Source organism: Gymnoscopelus braueri (genome assembly GCF_963280865.1).
Source record: "Gymnoscopelus braueri genome assembly, chromosome: 21".
NCBI classification, from domain to species: Eukaryota; Metazoa; Chordata; class Actinopteri; order Myctophiformes; family Myctophidae; genus Gymnoscopelus; species Gymnoscopelus braueri.
Window position 1 is genome coordinate 9,704,390 of NC_137623.1, and position 24,794 is coordinate 9,729,183.

At 41.6% G+C, this 24,794-nt stretch overlaps 3 protein-coding genes across 3 annotated transcripts; all 3 read left to right on the forward strand.

The window, feature by feature from the left end:
• Positions 1–334: 334 nt before the first annotated feature.
• On the forward strand, positions 335–15,464 carry pdia4 (protein disulfide isomerase family A, member 4). Its single transcript, XM_080417854.1, has 10 exons — positions 335–560; positions 2,127–2,319; positions 3,067–3,272; positions 5,199–5,337; positions 6,060–6,265; positions 7,861–8,019; positions 10,832–10,983; positions 11,461–11,617; positions 13,670–13,903; positions 14,806–15,464. The coding sequence occupies exons 1-10, from the start codon at positions 485–487 to the stop codon at positions 15,219–15,221; spliced, it is 1,938 nt and encodes a 645-aa protein (XP_080273980.1). The 5' UTR covers positions 335–484; the 3' UTR covers positions 15,222–15,464.
• A 3,784-nt stretch (positions 15,465–19,248) lies between these two features.
• Positions 19,249–21,141, forward strand: LOC308077537 (putative lipid scramblase CLPTM1; the record flags this gene model as incomplete). Its single annotated transcript, XM_080418286.1, has 1 exon — positions 19,249–21,141. The coding sequence occupies one exon, from the start codon at positions 19,249–19,251 to the stop codon at positions 21,139–21,141; it is 1,893 nt and encodes a 630-aa protein (XP_080274412.1).
• A 1,403-nt stretch (positions 21,142–22,544) lies between these two features.
• On the forward strand, positions 22,545–23,348 carry LOC308077538 (proteasome subunit beta type-5-like; the record flags this gene model as incomplete). The annotated part of the gene is made up of 1 exon (XM_080418287.1): positions 22,545–23,348. One exon carries the CDS (start codon positions 22,545–22,547, stop codon positions 23,346–23,348), a length of 804 nt encoding a protein of 267 aa, XP_080274413.1.
• Between the last annotated feature and the right edge of the window lie 1,446 nt (positions 23,349–24,794).

The following is a 24,794-nucleotide window of genomic DNA, read 5'->3' on the forward strand; positions in this document are numbered from 1 at the left end:
TGTTGATTTGTTCTTGGATTGATCGCTCTATAACCTTTGAGATGGAATTAATCTGGGGGTCCATGACATGAAAATGTTTGAGAAAAACTGGTTTAAACAACATTAGACAGCAAGCCCAAATAAGCAACTACACTTTAGAAACAAGCCCAACTACCAATACTCACAAGCGACTTTATAGAAAAACAAGCTTATAATAAGCGGACCTGGCAACGCTGGAACTAACAGAATCATCCAATGGGAGTCTCCAACGTACGACAATCAGGAATTGAGTGTCGAGCCGTGATTGGACGACAGCCGATGACGCGGACCAATCGGACGGTGGCAAGTCAGACAAGTTGCAGACAGGACCCTGATGCATGAAGTGATTTCACTTTACATGAAAGAAAGATACGAACACCTCCAGTATTACTCTGCTGCTGCACTGATTGATCAGTATTTAAATGACACTGATGATCGTTGATTAGAAGTATTAAGATCATCGATCATGAAGAAAGTTACACTGCTGCTCATTGTGCTGCTTGGTGTGGTGCAGTTTGCATCTGTCATCAGATGTGAGGATGGTGAGTCTATTGTTTATTATAATGATCTGTTTATGTACGTCGTCATGCTTATTGGAAACGCTGCTGTTATAGCAGCATGTTGTCATCACTGGTCGGTGTGTGTGTGTGTGTGTGTGTGTGTGTGTGTGTGTGTGTGTGTGTGTGTGTGTGTGTGTGTGTGTGTGTGTGTGTGTGTGTGTGTGTGTGTGTGTGTGTGTGTGTGTCAAACCTCTCCCTCGCACAGTGCGCACCCCCCTGCAAGCCTTCTATTATGCTAGTGGTCCTGTTAGCATGTTAACCAATAACTAGCAGTGCTGTGAACCCAGTGGTGGAAAAAGTACTACATTTTTTACTTAAGTAAAAGTATCAATACTGCAATGTAGAAATGTTCTGTTACAAGTAAAAGTCTGGAATTCAAAATGTACTTGAGTAAAAAGTACAAAAGTATTTGTATCAAAATATACAAAATGTACAAAAGTAAAAGTCCCAATTCACAAGTTTCCACATGCATAAATTGTCTTTGAAAATAGCAGATCTACAAGCTCATAGCAGATCTACAAGCTCACAGTGAGCTTGTAGATTGGCTATTTTCAAATGGATGAAATGTAAATATGGCTGAAGTGTTTAATGTATGTTTTGTAATCATCAAAATCTACAAAATAACTAGTAACTAAAATCTTCAAATAATTGTAGTGGAGTAAAAGTATAATATTTGCCCCTGAGATGTGGTGAGTAGGAAGTACAGAAAATTGGAAATACTCCAGTAAAGTAAAAATACCAAACAATTGTACTTCAGTAAATGTACTTAGTTACTTTACCCGACTGCATTGATGTTCAAGTGCACACTGACTGTTGTTGGGAGAGCTACTGTAATCACTTTCAATTCAACTCTGAGAGGATGCAAATGTAACCAAATGGACCCTTACATTCAAAGGTTATATATTTGGTTACAATTGTGGTCCACATTGATGGTGATATGCTCTAATGGTAATATTATGTTAGGATTGCCAAAACAGTTACATTTAACTCTGAGATGGTGCAAATGTAAACAGTGCCATCTCAGGATTACAAATGGGTGAGGAACCAGTCCATTTGGTTACATTTGTGGTCCACATAGATGGTGCATAAGATTCTTATGGGACCCCAATCTAAGAACATTCTTATCGGTTAGACGTTGTTTGTTCAGATTTTGTCTGTATTTGGTTCAGAATTCCTTTATACTGTAGGTATAAATGTTGTGAAACTGATTAACCCATTAAGACCTGAGGCCAATTAAAAAAATGTTTTCTAAATCCTAACGCTTTAAAAAATATATATATATTCAAAGATTTTCACAAATTTTCAAGATTTTTCAAAAATAGCAGATCTACAAGCTCGTAGCGCGGCACTCGGTGCCGCGCTATGAGCTTGTATATCTGCTATTTTTGAATAGCCTAAAGAAATCTAAAAGTGACACAGATGCTGTCTTAATGGGTTAAAAGAGACATTCTTGTGTGCTCTCTAGTTTGGGTTTGCAGCATTCTGACATCATCGGCCATTTCCCTTCATTTACTAGTAGATGCATCTATTGCTTTTGTCATGTGTCAGGATTTGCAGGGGAAGGCGAAGAGACTGACGACGACAGTGACGATGAAGAGGATTACGACGACGACAGTGATGACGATGATGAAGATAGTACAGAGGTGAAGGAGGAGAACGGAGTGCTGGTTTTGACCGACGGAAACTTTGAAACGTTCATGGAGGGAAAGGACACGGTGCTAGTTGAGTTCTACGCTCCATGGTGAGTTGGTTTCGTCTTCGCTTATATCTTGAGAAAATGGCTTAAACTTTTGAATCTGTTTTGGTTTGGTTTGTGTTTGTGCTGTTTTGGTCTGTGAATCTGTTTTATTGGGGCTATGCGTTTAATCGCTTTACCCCTGGCATCCCAAATTCTTTAACAAATAGCAGATCAACAAGCTACAGTAACAACACGGCTTACAGAACTGTTATTTTTTGAATAACCAAAGTATAAAATAGGCCTTATGAAAAAAAATCCAAATATGAACTACTGCAATTTCCAAATCGCAGAGACTGCAATTAAGAGAGATGGGAAATGGACTTATAAACACAGTGATTATATCATAGAGATTTTGGTGACTTTTTAATGTTATTACTTTTTACGAAGCACTTTCTTTAACCCATTGAGGCCTGAGGTTCCGATTCTGCAAAATGTCTTCTTAAATCCTAACCGTTTTCTGAAAAACATATGTTTCTATATCAGTGGTTCTCAAACTTTTTCATGTCAAGGACCCCCAAAATTATATGTATTTCGGTGCCGCGCTATGAGCTTGTATATCTGCTATTTTTGAATAGCCAAAGTGTAAAATAATGCTTTTTTTTAGCTCAAATAAAAAAGTGACACAGATGCGTTTAAATTGCAATATTCCATGAAAGAATAGTCCTGAACCATTGAAACAAATTAGTGTTCTCTTCCATTGTGATCCCTGACATTTTGTAACACGTGTTTTCTTTTCTGTTCTCTTCCTAGGTGCGGTCACTGCAAGTCGTTTGCCCCCGAGTACGAGAAGATCGCTCAGATTCTGAAGGAGAATGACCCGGCCGTACCTGTGGCCAAGGTGGACGTCACCAAGGCCAGCGATCTGGGGAAGCGGTTCGAGGTCACGGGCTATCCCACCATCAAGATCCTGAAGAAGGGAGAGCCTGTGGACTATGATGGAGACAGGAATGAGAAGGGTAGGAGAGCTGCCCACACCAATCACAATGCTTGTGTCACACTAGACCAGGGGTGTTCAACAGGGGGGTCCTCAGAGTTACTGCAGGGGTCCGCCAAATCTTTGTGTGATATGATTTTTTTTTTTTTACATTGACCACTTGAACCCTAGCATCTCTTTTTAGAACTTTAGCCAAAAATAGCAGATCTACAAGCTCCCAACGCCTCGCACTGCGAGGCGTTGTGAGCTTGTAGATCGGCTATTTTTTGGCAAAGGGGAAAAAAAGAGGAGACCAAGTAAAAAAAAGATAAGTTTAATCTGAAACACAATTTTATACAATATAGAGGGGGTCCCTGCTTCATCTCTCTCTCAGCTAGGGGTCCTTGGCCTGAAAAACGTTGAAGACCTCTGCACTAGAGGTTACCATGGGTCCACTCGGAACTGAAAACCGGAGACCTGAGCGGTCCGGGGTCCAAAATATTGACTGACTTCTCGGGTACGGGTCAGAACAATTATAATTGCCGCGGCTCTCGGGTAAATGAATCTGAAATGGATTTAGCCATATCGACCCGTGAGGACCCGATTAGCTTTATTTCCATATTAGACTCTTTGATCTTGGGTTTTAAAATTAAACATATTAAAGGTAGGGTAAGTGATATTTTTTGGTTAAAACAAAAAGTATTTTGTTAAAATACTATATTCTGATAGTAATCATTGCTATAGAGTGTTTGTTCAGTAACAGATGTCTCCCCGTCTCTCCAGCTCTTTAATAAACAGAAAATACATTTTTCGGTAGGTGTCAAAATCTCAGCCAATCAGGAGAGAGTACCCATTTTTAAGCTTAATTTGTATAGTGTTCCAGTTCCAATTTTGTCTGCTCATTTCTTAGTGTCATCACTTCCAATTTCACTTGTTTAATCTGTATCCTGATTGAGTTCTCTGTCCTGGTTGGATAAAATTGGAAATGAAACTGAAACTGAAACGAAAATGCATTTTCTGTTTAATTAAGAGGTGGAGAGACAAGGAGACTCCTAATACTGAACAAACACTCTATAGCAATGAGTACTATCAGAATATAGAGCTATTTAACACTTATTTTAACCAATGCAAATCACTTACCCTACCTTTAAATGTGAGTACGTTCTGAAAGCCATATCTAGCCATATAGCTTATTGAATGAGCCACACGTCATTAACAGCTGATTGAAACAGCAGCCAATCTCAAGTGCAGTGCATTGCCTGCCGTGCAACACCGTTTAGCGAGGTGAAACACAAACTACAAGAGAGAGTATAGTGAGCTGAGGAGCAAAAGCCCCCAGGAAGTGGAAGGTCAAATGTGTTTGTGGAACGCTTTTGTGGTTATGGGCTGAGGGTGTTAAGAAAGTCTGCGAAAATGTACTTCCTGCAACACAGAATGCACTCCTCGAAATGCAACCAAGACATGTCTCAATGTAGCACGGCCTGTGCTGCGCTGTATCATTATATTCAACACACTGAATATGACTGCATGGTTATTCTCTATCTTACAGTTATGTTATCGTTATATTTCAAAGCCCAGATTGATTTGAAAAGTCTAGTCCCCTGGGGATTTATATGCTAAATTCAAATGTCTGTGACTAATTAACCATGCAGCGGTCTTTGGACAACATTGAGTCAGTCATTCAGATAACAAGATTGACTTTGGAGAAAATGTAAACAAACATGAAATCTAAAAATAGATCCATCAACTGGAAAATGGTCTATGTTTATGAAGGATACATGCCTGAAGTGAATAGACAGTGACATGTAGGCTGTTGGCACTGTTATGGACCTTTTTTTTAAAGTCAACTCTGTATGTAATACGATGTTCATGTTTTCACCGACTGTATGCTCCAGCCATTATGGCTCTTGTGTCCATCCAGTTTCTCTCAATCACCATTGTTAATGTGACAACTGCCTGTCTGTTGCAGCCATTGTGGCTCGGGTCAAAGAGGTGGCTCATCCAGACTGGAAGCCCCCTCCCGAGGCCACGCTGGTTCTGACCACGGACAACTTTGACGAGACTGTCAACAATGCTGACATCATCCTGGTGGAGTTCTATGCCCCATGGTCAGTCCTCCTTGCTTGAAATACTTTGAACAGCTCTAAAATTAGCAGCAGTGCTTCGGAATGAAATGCAATGACCATTAAAGCTGCAATCCATATCTTTCATACGATATTGATACAATATCGATTGTTGCCCAACCCTAATTTGTAACTTTATTTATAGACCTCCTCTTTAAAGTAGCAATTTACTAGAGAGAATCAGTTAAAGGGGTATTTCACTTTCAAAACATTTTTGGGTAATTTTATCGTCTACTTAGGCTTTTGTGAGCCCCCCAGACAGTTTTTAAGTTGCTTGATTCAGTATTTAGATATTTGATATTCATTTTATCAGACACGCCCCCTTCCTATACAAATCCATTATAACTTCAAACTACATTTTTAACATGTTAGATTAATCAAAAACACCCGTCCTTGGTTCTGATGAATCTAACATGGTTAAAATGGAGTTTGAAGTTACAATGGGTTTGTATATAGGAAGGGGGCGTGTCTGATATAAATACTGAATCAAGCAACTTAAAAACTGTCCGGGGTGCTCCCAAAAGCCTGAGTAGACGATAAAATGACCCTCATTTTTTTTAAAGTGAAATATCCCTTTAGTAATGGTCCTGGTCTGTCTAACAAATCACAATGGGCTCCACAGTACTGCCAATAAATAACATTTAACATAAAAAAGAATCAATCCCTAATCACCTAACTCTATGTTACTGTTGTGAATCCTCGTCCAGGTGTGGACACTGCAAGAGCCTGGCTCCAGAGTACGAGAAGGCCGCGCAGGAACTGAGCAAGCGCTCTCCGCCCATTCCCCTGGCCAAGGTGGATGCCACCGTGGAGGGGGATATCGCCACGCGGTTCGAGGTCTCCGGTTATCCTACGCTCAAGATCTTCAGGAAGGGCAAAATGTTCGACTACAACGGACCCAGAGAGAAGTTTGGTAGGTGTCTGTAGGGTAGTAGTAGAGATGCCTGTTGCATTGTACTTATAAAGGACAACATCACCCATTTTCAACCTATCTTCATATAAATGGTCCTCACTAATGCTCATAATATGGTACCGTTTTTGTCTACTCAGTCTGTGTCTCATTGGTGGGCTGTGGACAGTTCAGAAACCCAAGCTAATATAAACTGCAGGCTTTCTATTCCTGGAAAGTTGGCAAAAATCGTGTTTGAAATGACCAACTTCAAAAAGGTCTGGGGTGCACACAAAAGTGTGAGTAGATGTGAAAATGGCCCCAGACGTGTTATAAAGTGAATTCCCCCTTTAATTTATGCACACAATTAGGACTATATTTACTTCATCTTTAAGGAATTAGACTTGGTGAGGTTGGGGAATTGTAATGACTATAAAGAAAACATCACATGGATGCACCTGGGACGTATCATCAGTGTTGTAGCCTGCGGATACGTCCCAGGTGCATCCATGTGATGTTTTCTTTATAGTCATTACAACAAATGTATTTATTTACACTTATAATTTAATGGAGAACACGTTTTGGAACGCAGGTTGTTTCCCTTAATGCAGTACCTCATGGCAACCAGTAGGTGTCCCACCCGACCGCAGGATGTTAATGTCTCAATAGAATAGCAGGTTGACCACCTCCAACCACTGCAGTAGTGTTAGTTATATTTTATTAACATTCTCATACAGATTGATTAACACACCATTTTTTTTTAATGGATTGCAGCTTTAAAAAAAAAAAGTCATTCAAACTAAATATGGGTATAAACTAAAGCTATACACTATGTGTACATGGTTTATATAGGCATGCTTATGTGTGCACGTGTATCAATTTCTGTTGCATTTTGGTTTTGAGAACCAAGGACCCCCAAATAGCCATAGCTTCTGGCTGCTGCCTCCCCCCCCCATTGTGAAATGGCAAACATTTGTGGAAATAGCTGATCTATTCACCTGTTTCCTAGGCTGTGTGTTTTCCACTTCCTGTCGATTTTGATCCAATGAAATCCAATGAAACTGGTCAGATGACCAATGATGTCCAATGAAATCGACAGGAAGTGGAAAACACACAGCCTAGGAAACCGGTGAATAAGCTGACATTTTCCCCTCTTCTTTCCCACCTGGGGGGACGCGGCCCCCACTTTGAAACACCCGTGTCCTAGCTCATACCATGTACTGCCTAGGGCATTCACAGAATAGTCGAATATTCGAATATTCGAATATCAAACCGACTATTCGACTATCAAACCACTATTCGACTATTCGAAAAAAAAAAAAAGAAAAAAAAAAAGCATTTTTTTTTTTTTTTTTTTAGATTTTCTTTTTTTTAGTGGCTTTTCTAGAGCAGACACGCAGCTGTGAGCTCTGGTGTGACGTCAACTCGCATTCCTTGAGTCAAGTCATCAATGTAATTGAAAAAAAAAAAAAAAAAAAAAAAAAAAACTTTTTTAATTTTTTTTTAATTTTTTATAATCAAACCGAATAATCGACTATTCGAATACTTTTGGGTCGAATAATTCGAATACCATAAATCACTATTCGTTAATGCCCTAGTTACTGCCCCTCTATTTGTAGGTATCGTGGACCACATGAGCGAGCAGGCCGGTCCTCCGTCTAAGCCGGTCCAGGCCGTCAAACAGGTGCAGGAGCTGATGAAGGACGGTGATGACGCCGTCATACTGGGCGTGTTCTCCACCGAGCAGGACGCAGCCTATGAGATCTACATGGAAGCCTGTAAGCGAAGCGCAACTCTGAGCTGAGTCTGACTTCACTCTTTGGCTGCCAATGGCGAGATTTCTCGGTGTATTTTTCTACGGTGTAGCGCAGTGGTGGAAAGTAACTAAGTACATTTACTTAAGTACTGTACTTAAGTACAATTTTGAGGTATTTGTACTTTACTTGAGTATTTCCAATTTCCAATACTTCTACTTCTACTCCACTACATCTCAGAGGCAAATATTGTACTTTTACTCCACTACAATTATTTGAAAACTTTAGTTACTAGTTACTTTTCAGATATAAACTATGATATAATGAAACATACATTAACCACTTTAGCCCTATTTTATACATAGGCTATTTGAAAATAGCAGATCTACAAGCTCTCAACGCGTCGCATCGCGACGCGTTGAGAGCTTGTAGATCGGCTATTTTCAAATATTTAGTACTTTTACTTTTGGTACTTTAAGCAAATTTTTATGCCAATACTTTTGTACTTTTACTCAAGTATTTTTTTAATTATGGACTTTTACTTGTAACAGAGTATTTTTATATTGCAGTATTGGTACTTTTACTTAAGTAAAAAAATTGAGTACTTTTTCCACCACTGGAGAGGAGCAAGCAGGTCACGTGATCGCAAAACAAACAGCCCCCGCTCTCTTCCTTGTAATTCGATGTGGAAGAATGGCTTTTCCTCTGTTTCTGTTTCTTTTTGGCGAAAACAGCCTACATTCAACTGCCCACAACTATGGAACGGATGCTCGCGGCGGCTCGCTTTTTTTCCCGCCGATTCTACGAGACTCGGGTACGTCTTTTAAAGCGATCGGGGGGATCGATCATACTGGAGATAAATACAGTAGTCTATGATTTTTCAAAGGTTGGTGAAAACACTCGAAAATCGCTGGCAGTGGCGTGGCAAAATTGTGTTTTATTTCTGGCAGTCAAAGAGTTAAAAAGCCTCCTAGAAATATTGATTGATTGATTGAATACTTTATTAGTCAGAAATGTAAACAGCACGTGGTACAGTAAAGACATTAAAGCTAAAAGGATAACACAAAAAAGTCCTGGGGACTTTTGTGGTCCTATGTATTCAATTAATCAACATAGCATACAGAGATTAACACAATAATACATGTCGTCAACAAATACAAACACTATGGGCCCTATTTTGCGTGTCTTTTGGTATCAAATAGGGCTTGGTCATGTGGACAAAATCAAATATCACACTATTTCTTACCAAATACCTAAATGTCAATATTGTGACGAATCGTGACAATTTATTTAAAGGATAAAATATGGCTTAAATGATTAAAACCAGAAAAACTCTTAAGCTCCTTACACACCGGAGGCGATTTTTTTCATGCAATAATATGTTATTTTTTAAAACCTTATAAAGTCAATGCAAGCTTCCATAGAGACACACGGCCGGAAGCGGAAGGCCTACAAATCCACGCCCACTTTTAACACTCGGGGTCCGTTAGAACGATGAACTGCAGCTCTCAATGCAATCTCTATGAGAGGCATTGTAAAATACCGTCATTTCACTGGTTAACTACTGAGGCTGTAGCGATTTTTTTTGTGTTCTAATAATCTGTCCCATTTGTTTAATTTGTCCTTTTTAATGTCCCATATCTTTCATCTCGATATACTACCCACAATATACTATAATATACTCCATCAGTATGTCAAAACCGCTAGCATCGGAGATCCAGAGATTAAGTGGTCGCATGGTATATACGTCACGGACGCATCCCTTGAGGTTTTCAATACCCAGAAAACTGGCGAAAGTGGCCGTTTTCAATAGGTTTTGGTCATTATCTCTGGAACAGAAGGTCCAATATGCTCAGTTCAAAGCTTGTTGGATGTGTAACTTTGAGGACACACGCAATGACACATTTTCAGGTTTTTTTTTTTTTTAGGGGAGGCGAGATCTTAGTTGGGCAGGCGACCGCCTCTCCTGCCTCTACAGTGGGTACGCCACTGGTCGGCGCTCGGCGCTCATAAAGACAGTGATGTCACTGAAATGCCCGTCTGCTGTCTACCCTCTGCTGTGTTAACATTATGGGTAACTCGTTAAAGTGGCAAATTAAATGTGAAACGCATCAACTATTAAGAAAACAAGAAGATATGTTGACAAAGACACTCCATACATTTGGAAACATATTTTTATTTAAATCAATATCGTCTTCAGTTAATGTAGGATAATTTTAAAAGTAGGCTAATTCTCATATCCTCTCATAGGGAATGCATTGGCAGCTGCAGTTCATCGTTCTAACGGACCTCGAGTAGCGGCGCTGTCTCAAAAGTGGGCGTGAAATTTGTAGTCCCCGTGTGTCTCTATGGAGCGAAAAAGCGTCTTTTAATTATTCGGGACGAGTCCGAATTTTCCGTATATTCGCATAATCGCCGGTGTGTAATGACCTTTATCATTTCAATTTTACAATATCCCAAATCCCAGACCATATCCTTTCTCACATCACGATGTTGACTCACTATAACGGTATATTGCCACAGCCCTATCTAGACACGACAATTTCTTGTCTTGTGGGGATATTTGTTTCGGTGTCTCTCGTTAGTTTATCATGCGTTCAATGGCTGATGAAATTACTACCCACCACGACTTGATTTATACCACAAATCACAGTACAGTGCTAATGACGCAATTTGACAATAGTGGGAAAGAAGGTTTCAGTAGTGTAATAAATCAACACACGCACATACAACAATCATCTGGAAGGCAATGTTTACGGCCTCAAATCCATTTAGTAAGCTAGTTGACGTGTCTTTCGGTATTGTCCTTACTGTGGTCTGTTATCTCTTATCTCAGGTAACAATCTGCGAGAGGACTTCCATTTCCTCCACACCTTCAGCGCTGACGTGGCCAAACTTCTGAAAGCCTCGCCTGGGCAGGTTGTCATGGTCCAGCCCGAAAAGTTCCGCTCCAAATATGAGCCAGCATCACACACATTTACTGTCGAGGTTTGTTTTTAACTCATTGCAAGCATGTTGAACAAAAGGAGACCTATAGATGCCATACTGAAGCGGTGGTGGAAAATTTACTCAAATTGTTTACTTAAGTATGAAAACTTCATTTTAACCCATTGATACCTGGAACTTATCTGTGTCACTTTAGATTTCTTTAGGCTATTCAAAAATAGCAGATATACAAGCTCATAGCGCGGCACCGAGTGCCGCGCTATGAACTTGTAGATCTGCTATTTTTGAAAAATCGAGAAAAAAAAAAATTGGGTTTTTTTTTCAATTTTTTTTTAGGATTTAGAAGACATTTCTAGAATCTTCTCAGGTCTTAATGGGTTAAAATGGCAAGCTTTAATTTAGTGTAATTTTATGTGCAAGATGAAAGCCAGGCTTTCTGGAGTCAAGACCTTGAAATGGCGCACTGTATTTGAGAAAATAATTCCAACATAGTTTTTCCTTTATTCGTTGTCTATACAGGACTCCACGCCGGTGTCTGAGGTGCAGGACTTCTTTAAAAAGAACATCCTACCCCTGGTCGGCCACAGGAAGCAGAGCAACGACGCCAAGCGGTACACCAAGAGACCGCTAGTGGTTGTGTACTATGGCGTGGACTTCAGCTTTGACTTCAAGAAAGGTGAGCTTTCAAAAGCTGCTTTTTCCATTTACCATATTCACACGGTCAGTGGTGGAAAAAGTAATCAAATTCTTTACTTAAGTAAAAGTACCAATACTGCAATATAAAAATACTCTGTTACAAGTAAAAGTCCAGAATTAGAAATTTACTTGAGTAAAAGTACAAAATTATTGGCATCAAAATGTACTTAAAGTACCAAAAGTAAAAGTACTAAATATTTGAAAATAGCCGATCTACAAGCTCACAACGCGTCGCATCGTGAGCTTGTAGATCTGCTATTTTCAAATAGCCTATGTATAAAATAGGTTTAAAGTGGTTAGTGTATGTTTCATTATATCATAATTTATATCTGAAAAATAACCAGTAACTAAAGTTTTCAAGTAAATGTAGTGGAGTAAAAGTACAATATCTGCCTCTGAGATGTAGTGGAGTAGAAGTAAAAGTATTGGAAATTGGAAATACTCAAGTAAAGTACAAATACCTCAAAATTGTACTTAAGTGCAGTACTTAAGTAAATTTACTTAGTTACTTTCCACCACTGCACACGGTCGCCATTTTGTCGCCATCGTTATTTTGAGGGCGTTGCTAAATTGCTATTGCAGGTTTTTACAAAACCCTATCATATCTTCAGTATGTCATGAATTGAACACAAGACTAGACACAAGGACGATGATTCTCAACCTTTTGAATTTCAAGGACCCCCAGTTTAATATGCCACATACCTCCATTTGGTATACGTTTTTACCTCTGGGACCACAATCTACCTCCATTTGATATAAGTAAGCCTTGCCGAGCCATGTGGCCCATAGCTAGACGCTAGAATGTCGCAGCGATTTACCCCCAAGCAGGGAGGCCTTGTGTCCCATTTTCTTTAGCCTTTGGTAGACCCGGCCGGGGATCAAACCCCAACCGCCCGATCTTAGGGTGGACACTCTAACCGCAAGGCCACTGAGCTTGTATGATTTGTTTTGGGGTTTTTTTCACTTAAATTTTATTAAGTTTTCAAAAACAAAACATATAAAACAAAAAGACAAACAAACAATAGACATCACACATGTTGCCAAACATCATCTTATATAATAATAAAATAAAATAGAATAGAAGGAGGGTACAGGTGCTGTTCAATGTTAATAAACGATAGTACATGAAAACTGAAAAAAATGTTGTTCAAAAGGTTTTAGCTCGTTCAATTCTTACAAACATTTTCATTCATATCATTTCACACCTAGTACCTTCTCCCTCGATCGTCAGAAAAAAATAACCATATATACACATATATGAACATATATATATTTAAGAAGTCATGCGTTGTGTATACAGTATATGAGTATGTATGTCATGGGTTAAGTGTTGTATCAAGACCAAAAACATATTTATTTGAAATAACTATCCTATTCCCTAGACCTCTTGTCGCTCATAATCAATCCATTTCCCCCATTTGTTCTCAAATATCTCTTTCTTCATCCTCAAGTTAGCAGTCATCCTCTCCATGTCATAAATCTCAGAGACTACCTGAAGCCAATCTTTCGCAGATGGAGATTCCGTCTGTAGCCATTTACGAGTAATGGCTTTTTTCCAGCTTGTATGATTTGTAATGGTTTTATATAAAAGATTTTTTTTTTTTTAATTCTCTGGGACGCCAATCTACATAGTATAATCCTCAGTGTTCCTTTTAACTCTGAGAGTTATACACTCTGAGTTACAGACCCGAAAGGGTCCATTTGAACTCTTGGTGCCACGCTATGAGCTTGTAGATCTGCTATTTTTTTTAAATCATGAACATTTTTGTAAATCTTTGAATATATATATATATATATTTTTTAAAGCGAATATTTGTAACTCAAATCAAAAATGCTTCTGGGGGTCCGTGGAACTAAATATTTTGAGATGGGTGCCAAATACATATAATTTGGGGGGTCCTTGACATGAAAAAAGTTTGAGAACCACTGATATAATAGCAACATAAGATTTAGAAGACATTTGTAGAATTGACCTCAGTTCTAAATAGGTTAGTAGCATTCTCATATGACTCTATCCTGTTTGAATTCACAGCGACTCAGTTCTGGAGGGCCAAGGTGCTCGAGGTGGCCAAGGACTTCCCGGAATACACGTTTGCCATCGCCGACGAGGAAGACTACGCGGACGAGCTGAAGAGCTTGGGGCTGAGCGACAGCGGCGAGGACGTCAACGTGGCCATTCTGGGACAGGAAGGGAAAAAGTACGCCATGGAACCCGAGGAAGTCGACGCCGACGCGCTCAGGGACTTTGTTATGGCCTTCAAGAAAGGTGTGTTGTAGAAGTTTTTGTTTTTTAAACTTAAAAAACTACACGCATTCCATATCCATGAATTCAAGTCTCCATGGGGTGAAAAAAATCATTTTGGGGGTGAACTATCCCTTTAACCCATTAAGACCTGAGGCGATTCTTAAAAATGATTTCTAAATCCTAACAGTTTTTTGAAAAAAATAAAAATAAAAAGTTTTCAAGATTTTTCAAAAATAGCAGATCTACAAGCTCATAGCGCGGCACTCGGTGCCGCGCTATGAGCTTGTATATCTGCTATTTTTATATAGCCAAAGAAATCTAAAGTGACACTGATGCGTTAGCCTAATAATTCTTTGTTGTACGATAGTGAAAATAGCTGATCTACAAGCTTGCATTGTGGAGCGTTGTGAGCTTGTAGATCTGTTTGTTGATCTGTTATTGAGAAATGTCACCTGTAATGACATGGCCAAAATAGGGACGCCGGGTTGAAAGAGGTTAACCACATGAACCCAAGTGTCCCTTTTCTGGGCATGTCATAATAGCCAGCCTACAAGTTCTTAACCGTAAGCTTGTAGATCGACTATTTCTGGTGAAGAGATTTTGTGTAGAGGGGGGAAAAGGATGGTCCCAAGTACAGACCCCTGGGGGACCCTGGTCAGCTAAGTAGATAGTGGTTAAGTAATCCATATTTTTTTAGACTGCATCACAAGATAAACAAGTTTCTCTTGGGTAAACTAATGCCAGTTTGCATCACCTTTCATCCTTATTCCCTACTTTTATTGTTGTGAAGCAATTTGTGACTCTGAATGTCTGTGAAAGGTGCTCTACAAATACATTTTACTTACCTTCTTATTATTCTCACTATTAACCCTAAATATATAATGTCTCTGAATTTCCCTTGTGTATGTCTCTCCTTGCCACAGGCAAAGTCGGTCCCATCATCAAGTCCCAGCCTGTACCCAAGAGCAACAAGGGACCAGTGAAGGTGGTGGTAGGCAAGACCTTCAATGACATTGTCATGGACACCAAGAAGGACGTTTTGATCGAGTTCTACGCCCCCTGGTGTGGCCACTGTAAGAAGCTGGTGCCAGACTACCTGGCTCTGGGTAAGATGTACAAAGGTGAGAAAAACATCGTCATCGCCAAGATGGACGCCACGGCGAACGACATTCCGCACGACAGCTACAAAGCCGAGGGCTTCCCCACGATATACTTTGCACCCAGCAACAGCAAGCAGAGCCCAATCAAATTTGAGGGCGGCGACAGAACGATAGAGGGATTTAGCAAGTTCTTGGAAAAGCACGCCACAAAGCTGTCACAGAAGAAAGACGAACTTTGAGAATGAATGTCTCACAAAGTAGCTAAGAACTGTTCTCATGCTAGTGCGGAGTCATTTGGGAAGCTAACAAGCCCTTTTGGAAAGGGAGCGGAGGATAAAAGTGTTACTGAATTACTGTCATTACAGTGTTGAATCATTATTGTTTCTGGTCATACCAAGAGATTCTGCATTCTTCCATTTCTAAAAGCATGTTAGCACTATGTTTGAGATTTCTAAGTCTTTTTAAATAAAATGTAAACAAAAGCCTATGGTGTTGGGTGTTGTTACAAGGTAGGGCCAGCATGGAAGCTTTTAGCATAATAAAATTGTCATTACACAGCTTGTAATTACCACCACCAAATTAAGTCAGCATTACTTCTATCAAATATGTTAAGAGTTGATGGTATATAATTATCAACATACTGTGACATTTATGTTTTCAATTTGCAAAGAATTTTAAAATTAGTTGTGAAAGTTGGCATTCTTTTAAAATAAAGTATTGGGTTCCCAGAACTCAAGGTTAGTACCACCTCAGAGAAGGGCCCACATTAGGTTCTGATTACCAAGCCGTATCATATGGAAACAAATCCATAACCTCTGAAATACGTTTCACGGTATGGTTCACTTAGTTCTTGTAGTCGAAAATAGCTATTACTATAAATCATTAAAGACAGTATTAAACAGTGATGGCAGTCATGGCACCATCTTCCAGTGCTTCAGGCACATAGAAAGTCCATATTGTATCTGGTTCTAACCTTGAACCGCAAACCCCCAGATCTACGTTGGGGCTCACTTATTCTTTGTTGCAGGACCCTGAGGATGCTTGTCGAAAGGGTTGTGTGATAAAGCCCCATGACATGACAGGAGATCTTTCAAACTAGTTTGGATATTCAATATATGCCACATGGACATGATATATGGCAGGACAGGTAGAACATAACACTGTGTAGACTACAGTACAACTCGCAATTATAGTAAAATCTCCTTGGGGAAAATGGAGAGCAAAATTCCCTTAAACATTCTTGGAGAACATGCCGACCTACGAGCGTGGTAGTATGACAAGCTTGGTTCTGGAGCTTGTAGGAAACGTGCCTCATCCCTTGGTCCAATTAATTGTCTCCGCCACGCCGAAAGGCATGGCGAGAGAGTATGTTTTTCCCCCTGTCCGTCCGTCCGTGTGTCCGTCCGTCCGTCCGTGTGTCCGTCCGTCTGTGACCAGCTAATCTCCGGCACCGTTGGCTTGATCGCAGTGAAACTGTGCACACACACTCCCTGGATGCCAATTCAGAACCTCTGCCCCACATTTTTCTCATGGGTCTTTTATAGCGCCACCAGGAGGCCGATTTGTGCAAAACATATTGTTTGACAGTACTCCTACAGATTTTGTCCAAAAATCACGCAAATCGGTACACAGTATCTCTATAGTCATTAAACGAAACTGGTCTTTCAGATTTTTCATATTCCATCCTGATTGGCTAAACATGTCTTCCAAAGTTTGCAGGAGTGCTCCGTTTTGAACAAAATGCCTCAAATCATGAACACAGCATGCAATTTCCGTGAAATTTTGCACGCACATTCCCATTAGACAGAGAAAGAAATGCCATTTGAAATGCCATCAGCCTCATGGTGACGCTATAACAGGCCGATTCGTGTTTTTACCTATAACTGCACCGATCTGTGTAAAACTTTGTATGCACACTCCCTAGAGGTCAAGGAAAAACCTTTGCCCTGCATTTTTCACATCTGCCTTTTATAGCGCCACCAGGAGGCTGACTTATGTAAAACATAATATTTTATACTACTACTTCCAATTTTATCCAAATTTCACGCAAATCGGTACACATGATCTCTATAGTCATGTGATCAAGACTAGACTTAGCCTGATTGGCTAAGATTGACATAAAAAATGTGCATTATTGGCTTGTTTTGAACAAAATTCCGCAAATCATGAACGCACCGTCCGATTGCGGTCAAACTTTGCACGCACATTCACACTATGTTGAGGAACAAATGCCACCCTTTTAATATTGGCCTGTTATAGCGCCACCAGCAGGTCTAATTTAGAAAAACAAATGTTTTTAACAAAATGCCTCAAATCATGAATGCAGTCAGTGTCCGATTGTTGTGCAAGGCCTAAGAAGAAATGGCACCCTTTTCACATTGGCCTATTATAGCGCCACCAGGAGGCCACAATAGCCTACCTGACCTGGCGGAGACCTGTGCTCCGAGGAGCACTTTTTCTAGTTGTGGTTATTTCAGACGGAATACAATGAGGAATGTTGTCTGTTATATCTAAGGATAACCCTTTGTTATCATTAGTTTGAAAGTGAACCACATTGGATGTGTTTGGATGAAATAATAAACTTGACTTGACATTGGCTATAAATATGGATAAAGGAATCTGTGGAACCAGCTCCTTAGAGATCCATGCTGTATGTACATAGGTAGATCTGATACCACTGTGTGTTTTGAAATAACGTATTATTAATGATAATAACAATTGGTCCTCACTAATGCACATTATAATATGGCACAATTTCCATCTACTCACTCTGTGTCTCATTGGTGGGCTATGGACAGTTCAGAAACCTGCCTACCAATGACATCATCGATGAGGATTCCAAGCTTTCTCTTCCTGGAAAGTTAGCATGCTGAAAAATGGAAGCCAATTCTTGCATCAATAAAAAAATTGGTTTTAAATCTTATTTGAAATGAACAAACCCAATGATGTCACTGGTAGACAGACTGGTTTCTGAACTGTCCACAGCCCTCCTCTGAGACGAGCAGACCTTATAATGCAGTGGTTCTCAAACTTTTTCATGTCAAGGACCCCCAAATTGACACTTAATAGCCCGCGGACCCCCATTTCAAAAGATATGCCAGGGACCCCCATAAGAGAATATTTTGTACAGCTCTAGCAGTGATTCTCAACCATTTTAATTTCAAGGACCCCCAGTTTGACATGCATTAGGGCTACAGACCCCCATTTAATGGCATTTCTATCACTTAGACCGCAATTTATATTGTAAAATCTATGTCAATTTAACTCTGAGAGTGTACAAATGGAACCAAATTAGGGTCCATTTGGTTCCATTTGTACACTCTCGGAGTTACAGACCCATATGGGTCAATTTGGTGCCTAATCTATCATTTAGCTGGGGACCCCCTGGAACTCCCTCAAGTACCCCTGGGGGTCCCCGGACCCCACTTTGAGAACCAATGCATTAAACCACAACAAACCCATGTCTAAACTTAGGCATACTGTGTCTAACCTTAACCACATCCCATGTCTAAACTTAAAAATACTAACAGTGTCTATCTAACCTTAACAAAACTTTTACCAAACCTGTGTCTTTAAACTTCAGCATGAAATAAACAAATGAAACGACACAAAAACCAGAGCATATCCTTTAGCATATCACTGCCTAACCTTAGCAAAATAAAATGGCTGATTAACAATGGACCACAACGGAAACAAACCCCCTGGATTTTTTTTGTGTTATCCTTTTAGCATAACGACTGTACTACCTGTACTGTTAAAAATGATGTTAATAAAGTATTGAATCAATCAAACCAAAAGAAAATACCCATTGCTGGAATTATGTTACCATACACAAACCATGGAAATCTGACCTTTCTAACTTTACAGCTGTGAGTCCTGGAAAAACAAATGATTGTGTTGATCCAGGAATAACATTTACACAGCGATATCATATTATCCTTTAAAGTTATTTGAAAAGCTGTGTTTCACGCTGACACTGACACAGTGACGAATGCGATTAGGATGTGGATACCCTATGCCATTATTTTGACTAAAGCTCTCGTTTAAAAAAATGACTATGGACATCGATATGTCCATTCAATTCAGAGTATTTAGAGGCCAGTCTGGCGCCATATGGAATTCCATATTTGTGCAAATTTTGATGACATGTGGAACTCCATATTTGGGCAGAATTTGTCATTTGTTTGTGTTGTAGGATTACGTTCATATATCCTGACATAAAGATGTGCTGTACAAGTCAACGAGCCTGTGTCTGAGACGAGCAAGATGGAGGCACAGGGAAGCGAAGCAACTCAAGCTATTGTGAGAAATGGTGAGGTAAATGGAAGGGCTGCAGCAGCAGCAGCAGATGGCCTAGCTGTGCAGAGGGCCGCTGGAAACGGACGACAGCAGCAGGAGCAGCAGCAGCAAACACCTAATGCATGGCAGAATGCATGGCAGGTCATCAGAACTCTCTTAATGATATGGGCAATGTTTAACTTGCTCCTCAAACGGCCGTCCGCTCCCTCCCCCCCTGCAGGAATCGTAACGTCTCCCAGCCTCAATCTCTTCGACCCGGACACCCTCATGGACATGTATATCTATATGTCCCCGGATGAGGTATTCTCTGACTTCAACAACAAAGAGTCCCTGTTCTGGTGCCACAGAGACCTGGTCTATGGAGACTGGAACTCAGGAAAGAACGGGGACGGCTGCTATGAACACTACCAGGAGATTGACATTCCAGAGACCGTGCAGAACAATGGTTCTCTGTACATGCATGTCTATTTCACTAAAAGTGGATTCCACCCAGACCCCGAACGCGAGGGCTTGTATGATAGACTGGCAACAGTGCATGCATCAAGAATGCTGACTAAAAACAAGCAAAGAACGTTCCTGAAGACCAAGAATCTGCTCACAGGAGAGACGGAAGCAAATCCCGAGTTGATCAAGCGGGCAGAGAGCCACGGTTCCGTAGAGACCATCTCTCACTGGCACCCCAACCTCACCGTCAACATGGTGGACGACCACACGCCGTGGGTGAAGGGCTCGGTCCCCCAGGCGCTCGACCAACACGTTAAGTTTGAGGACGAGAGCGGAACCTACTACCCCATCGTGTACTTCAACGATTACTGGAACCTCCAGAAGGACTACTACCCCATCAATGGCACCTTGACGTCTCTGCCACTGCGCCTCTCCTACTGCCCCGTGGCGCTGTGGCGCTGGCAGCTGTACACTGGCCTGAATAGCCGCTCGGCATGGAGTAGCTTAGGCATGGAACTATCTGAGCAGTCGGACGAGGACCAGGACTCCATCAAGGTGGCCCTGTTGGAGACCAACGCCTACCTCTTGGGACTGACCTTTGTTGTCACCTTCACACACAGTATCTTTGAGTTCCTGGCCTTTAAGAATGACATCCAGTTCTGGAACAGCCGTAAGTCTCTCGAAGGCCTGTCGGTGCGCTCCATCGTCGTCGGCGTGTTCCAGTCCCTGGTGGTGCTGCTCTACATCCTGGACAACCAGACCAACTTCATGGTCCAGGTCAGCGTCTTCATCGGCCTCCTCATAGACGCCTGGAAGATCACCAAGGTCATGGACGTGAAGTTGGACCGAGAGAACAAAATCGCAGGGATAGTTCCACGGCTGGTATTCACGGACAAGTCCACGTATGTTCAGTCCTCAACGAAGATCTATGATGACATGGCATTCAAATACCTGTCGTGGTTGCTGTTCCCTCTGTTTGGCTGCTATGGGGTCTACACTTTACTCTACGTAGAGCAGAGAGGCTGGTACTCATGGGTACTCGGTATGCTCTATAGCTTCATGTTAACCTTTGGTTTCATTACGATGACGCCGCAGCTGTTCATCAACTACAAGATGAAGTCGGTGGCTCACCTCCCATGGAGGATGCTCACCTACAAGGCACTCAACACTTTCATCGATGACCTCTTTGCCTTTGTCATCAAGACGCCCCTGATGTACAGGATAGGATGCCTCAGAGATGATGTGGTGTTCTTTGTCTACGTGTACCAGTGGTGGATCTACGGGGTCGATCCCAAGAGGGTCAATGAGTTTGGTACCAGCGGAGTAGACCCTTCCAAGGTCAACGGAGCACAGGGAGAGACCACCACTCCTGCAGCCATCACAGACAAAGCACAGGAGAAAAAGAAGAGTGATTAACAAAGACCACACCCCATCCATCTCCCCTGCCCTCACTCCTGGGGCAAAGAGGACTTGTGGAAGCCAGGCAGGCTTAAAGGTTTGTTTGCAAAGGAGATGAGTCATTGTTTATCTTCCATGGGCACTGCTACAAAAAAGATAAAAAGTTGAAAAAATTGTTTGGACTCTCCCTCTAAATTCTATGTGGGGATCTGCAGGGAATCATTCAATTCAATGTGACATCATACATTCTTATTTCTAATCCACACTCCCCTATGCTCTCATTTTGCAGTTCTTTGAGATTTTGAGAGGGCCATGATTCACAGTACTTACTGTGAAGGGCGGCCAAGTGCTTTTGTTCTGTCTGTAGATTCCTTGTGAATGTTTCTTATTCCATGTGAACACCGTTTTTCGGGTTACCCGGAAACGGACGAGGAGTAGTGTCAGAGGAAACTTGGAAGGGTCTGGAGTCAATAGAAGAGAGGTGGTGAAAGAAGCAAGATGGATGACCCCGTTAAATCACTACCAACATAGTGACTCCTACCCTAAACTTTATTCAAATTACAATTCTTCCAAAAAAAGTTTAAGTTTAAGTTAAAAAGTTTCTAAATAGATAAGACAAAACGGGAAAAACAAGATGGGGCCTAATAACAGCGTGGCTCCCATGTAGATCTTGGACTTCCATCTGGCCTGCCTGTGATGATGTTCATCTATGATGTATCTGTGACGTAAGACTCCAAATTTGAGCAAGTTTCACTTCGATCAGAGTCCTTTGAATTCCATGATAAAACTTCTTTTTTTTAATGGAAAAAGAAAATAACTAAAAAGAAATGGAGGTACAAGACAGGGTCTAGTAACTTCCCTGTGGATCTCTGGCATGCAGCCATTCTATGATGTCATCAATTACATCAGTAGTCAGTACTATGTTGTCAGTACTACTGTATGATATCAGGCATCTCCATATTTGGGCAAGGATTCAGCCCAATCTGACCTCCCTTGACTTGCAGTACAAAATTAAAGTTCTAAAAAGTAAGAAAAAAACTAAAAACATTTTGTGATTTGGGTGGGTTTTCTTTTAGCACTCCTGCCTTGTTTTAAAGTGATTTAAATGGTCATATTTGTAGTAAAACCTTGCACTTACATGGGACGTGGTGTGGACTAAAACAAGCAGTCGCTCCACGCATCTCAGCCAATCACAGTGGTTTTGAGCTCTACTTTGTTGGGAATAGTTATGGCGTGGACCAGCCAGGGAAAGTGATGGGAGTCAAGCTCTACCCTATTTCCGTAGTAGTGTAATACCTGCCCTGAGAAGGGGTGTGACTATGGAAACGCATATGGGCACGGCTGATGACGTCACGCCATATAAGTAATCATCTGTATATATATACAGATCATTGCTTGACATAGCATCAACACTTTCCAAGATGGCGCTCGATAGTGTGTTGAAGACTGATTATGCAGATTTTTCTGATAATAAACTGTTTGGCTTTGGCAATGGACTTGAAAAGATCGAAGTAAGAGCTGCACTCGGAGAAGATCTTAGCTTTGCAGTTAAAGCTTCACTCAAGTTGTCGGATGAAGGGGTTGAAAAGAAAATACAGTTTCACCATGGGACCACCACGCTGGCATTCAAGTTCAAGCATGGCGATGAGGAAGGCGTTATCATAGCTGTGGACTCCAGGGCTACGGCTGGCTCCTACATCGCCTCTCAGACGGTGAAAAAGGTGATCGAAATCAACCCCTACCTCCTGGGTACCATGGCCGGAGGTGCTGCAGACTGTAGCTTCTGGGAGCGCCACCTGGCTCGCCATTGTCGTATCTACGAGCTTCGCAACAACGAGCGCATCTCAGTGGCGGCAGCCTCCAAGCTACTGGCTAACATGGTCTACCAGTACAAAGGCATGGGCCTCAGCATGGGAACCATGGTTTGTGGCTGGGACAAGAGAGGGCCAGGATTGTACTATGTGGACTCCGAAGGGAACCGGGTGTGCGGCGACCTGTTTGCGGTGGGTTCGGGCTCCCTGTATGCCTACAGCGTGCTGGACAGCGGCATCCGACAGGACCTCACGGTGGAGGAAGCGTGCGAGCTCGGCCGCCGTGCCATCTACCAGGCCACATATCGTGACGCGTACAGCGGCGGGCAGGTCAACCTGTACCATGTCCACAGCAAGGGCTGGACCAGGGTCTCCCAGGAGGATGTCCTCATGTTGCACCAGAAGTACAAGTAGGCGGCGGAACAGGGTAAGGGGGGGGAGTCTCGGGAATTATTCTGTTATCACGTTAAATAGTTCTTTAGCAGCAACTGCTGCCCCTGCCTCATCTGCAGCAGCTGTAGGAACCCTGGGCTTCCTGCTCAAGCCTCCAGCTAGCTGATGAGGACAAGTCTAACTAATGTAATAGCACATACAAAATAAAAAACAGAAACCTGGGTTCCATTGCCAGCAACAGTACCTCCAGCTCAAGTTTTTTTTAATATATGTTTGGGTGGTGTGGAGGCAAAATGCTCACCCACTTCCGCAGAGACCCAGGCTCAATTCCCAGCAAGTGGTGCCTTCAGCTTGAGCTTTGTGTGTGTGGGGTTGAGTTTTTTTTTTACACATCTGACTGACATAGACCTGGGTCTGATTTCATGCAGCAGTTTCCTCATGGCTGGGTGCGCCAGCAAACACAGTTGGCAGTGGACTGTCCTTTTTGTTGTGCTTGCAACTCCTACTACTTGTTGATGGGTTAACCAGGGAGGGGAACTGGGGTAGATATCGTGTTAAGCTCTTAAAACCCCAGCATCTGTATTCTGTGGAAAACTTTAGCAGGAAATAGACTCTCAGCAAAGATATTTAGTGTAGAGCGAAAACAGACAAGTCACTAGTACAGACAAGTCACTAGTATTGAGGGACTCCGGTCTACCAAGTATAGGGTTTAAGTGATTAAGCTCTCCTCACTGTCAGGTGATACCAATTTAACTAGATGACTAGACTACCCTACCAACTTTTCTTTTTTTCCAAAAAGCATATAGCACTGGAGAAGGTATCAATAGCCAGACACAGGCAGAGTAGCGGCACCAGTCATTGTTGTCTGACTGCAGTTGCAATCAGAGACAATGGGTCAGAGTATTGTTTGATAAGGAAGTCATCACAATAAAACAAGACAGGGTCCAACAACGGTGTGGCTTCCATGTGATCTCTGTGATATATGCCCAAATTATCAAGAATTCTGCAGTAAGGCTGCTGTTCCATTCCATTCATTGGCTTCCAGTTGCTACTGTCTGCTAAATGCCTAACTTATAAATTGTATGGACGATGTGAGACGGTGAATCTGAGGTTATGGATTCAGAAACCCCCCCTTAATTCTTTGCCGGACCCAGGGGGTCTGGCTTACATGAGGCTTTGTACCTGTTTTCTCCATACATGGGCATGGTCACTTTGTCCTTAGGCCCCAGCCATAAAAGTCTGTCCCCCTTTCGTCCATACATGGGCATGTTTTGTACCTGTTTTCTCCATAAATGGGCAAAAAACAGGTTTTGGTCACTTTGTCCTTAGGCCCCAGCCATAAAAGTCTGTCCCCCTTTCGTCCATACAGTACATGGGCATGTTTTGTACCTGTTTTCTCCATACATGGGCAAAAAACAGGTTTTGGTCACTTTGTCCTTAGGCCCCAGCCATAAAACTCTGTCCCCC

Bases quoted from the DNA above. Each gene is read 5' to 3' on its own strand.
- pdia4 (XM_080417854.1), top strand. From the start codon at position 485: ATGAAGAAAGTTACACTGCTGCTCATTGTGCTGCTTGGTGTGGTGCAG. The intron at 3,273-5,198 runs GTAGGAGAGCTG...TGTCTGTTGCAG, and splicing joins TGGAGACAGGAATGAGAAGG to CCATTGTGGCTCGGGTCAAA. The intron at 8,020-10,831 runs GTAAGCGAAGCG...CTCTTATCTCAG, and splicing joins TGAGATCTACATGGAAGCCT to GTAACAATCTGCGAGAGGAC.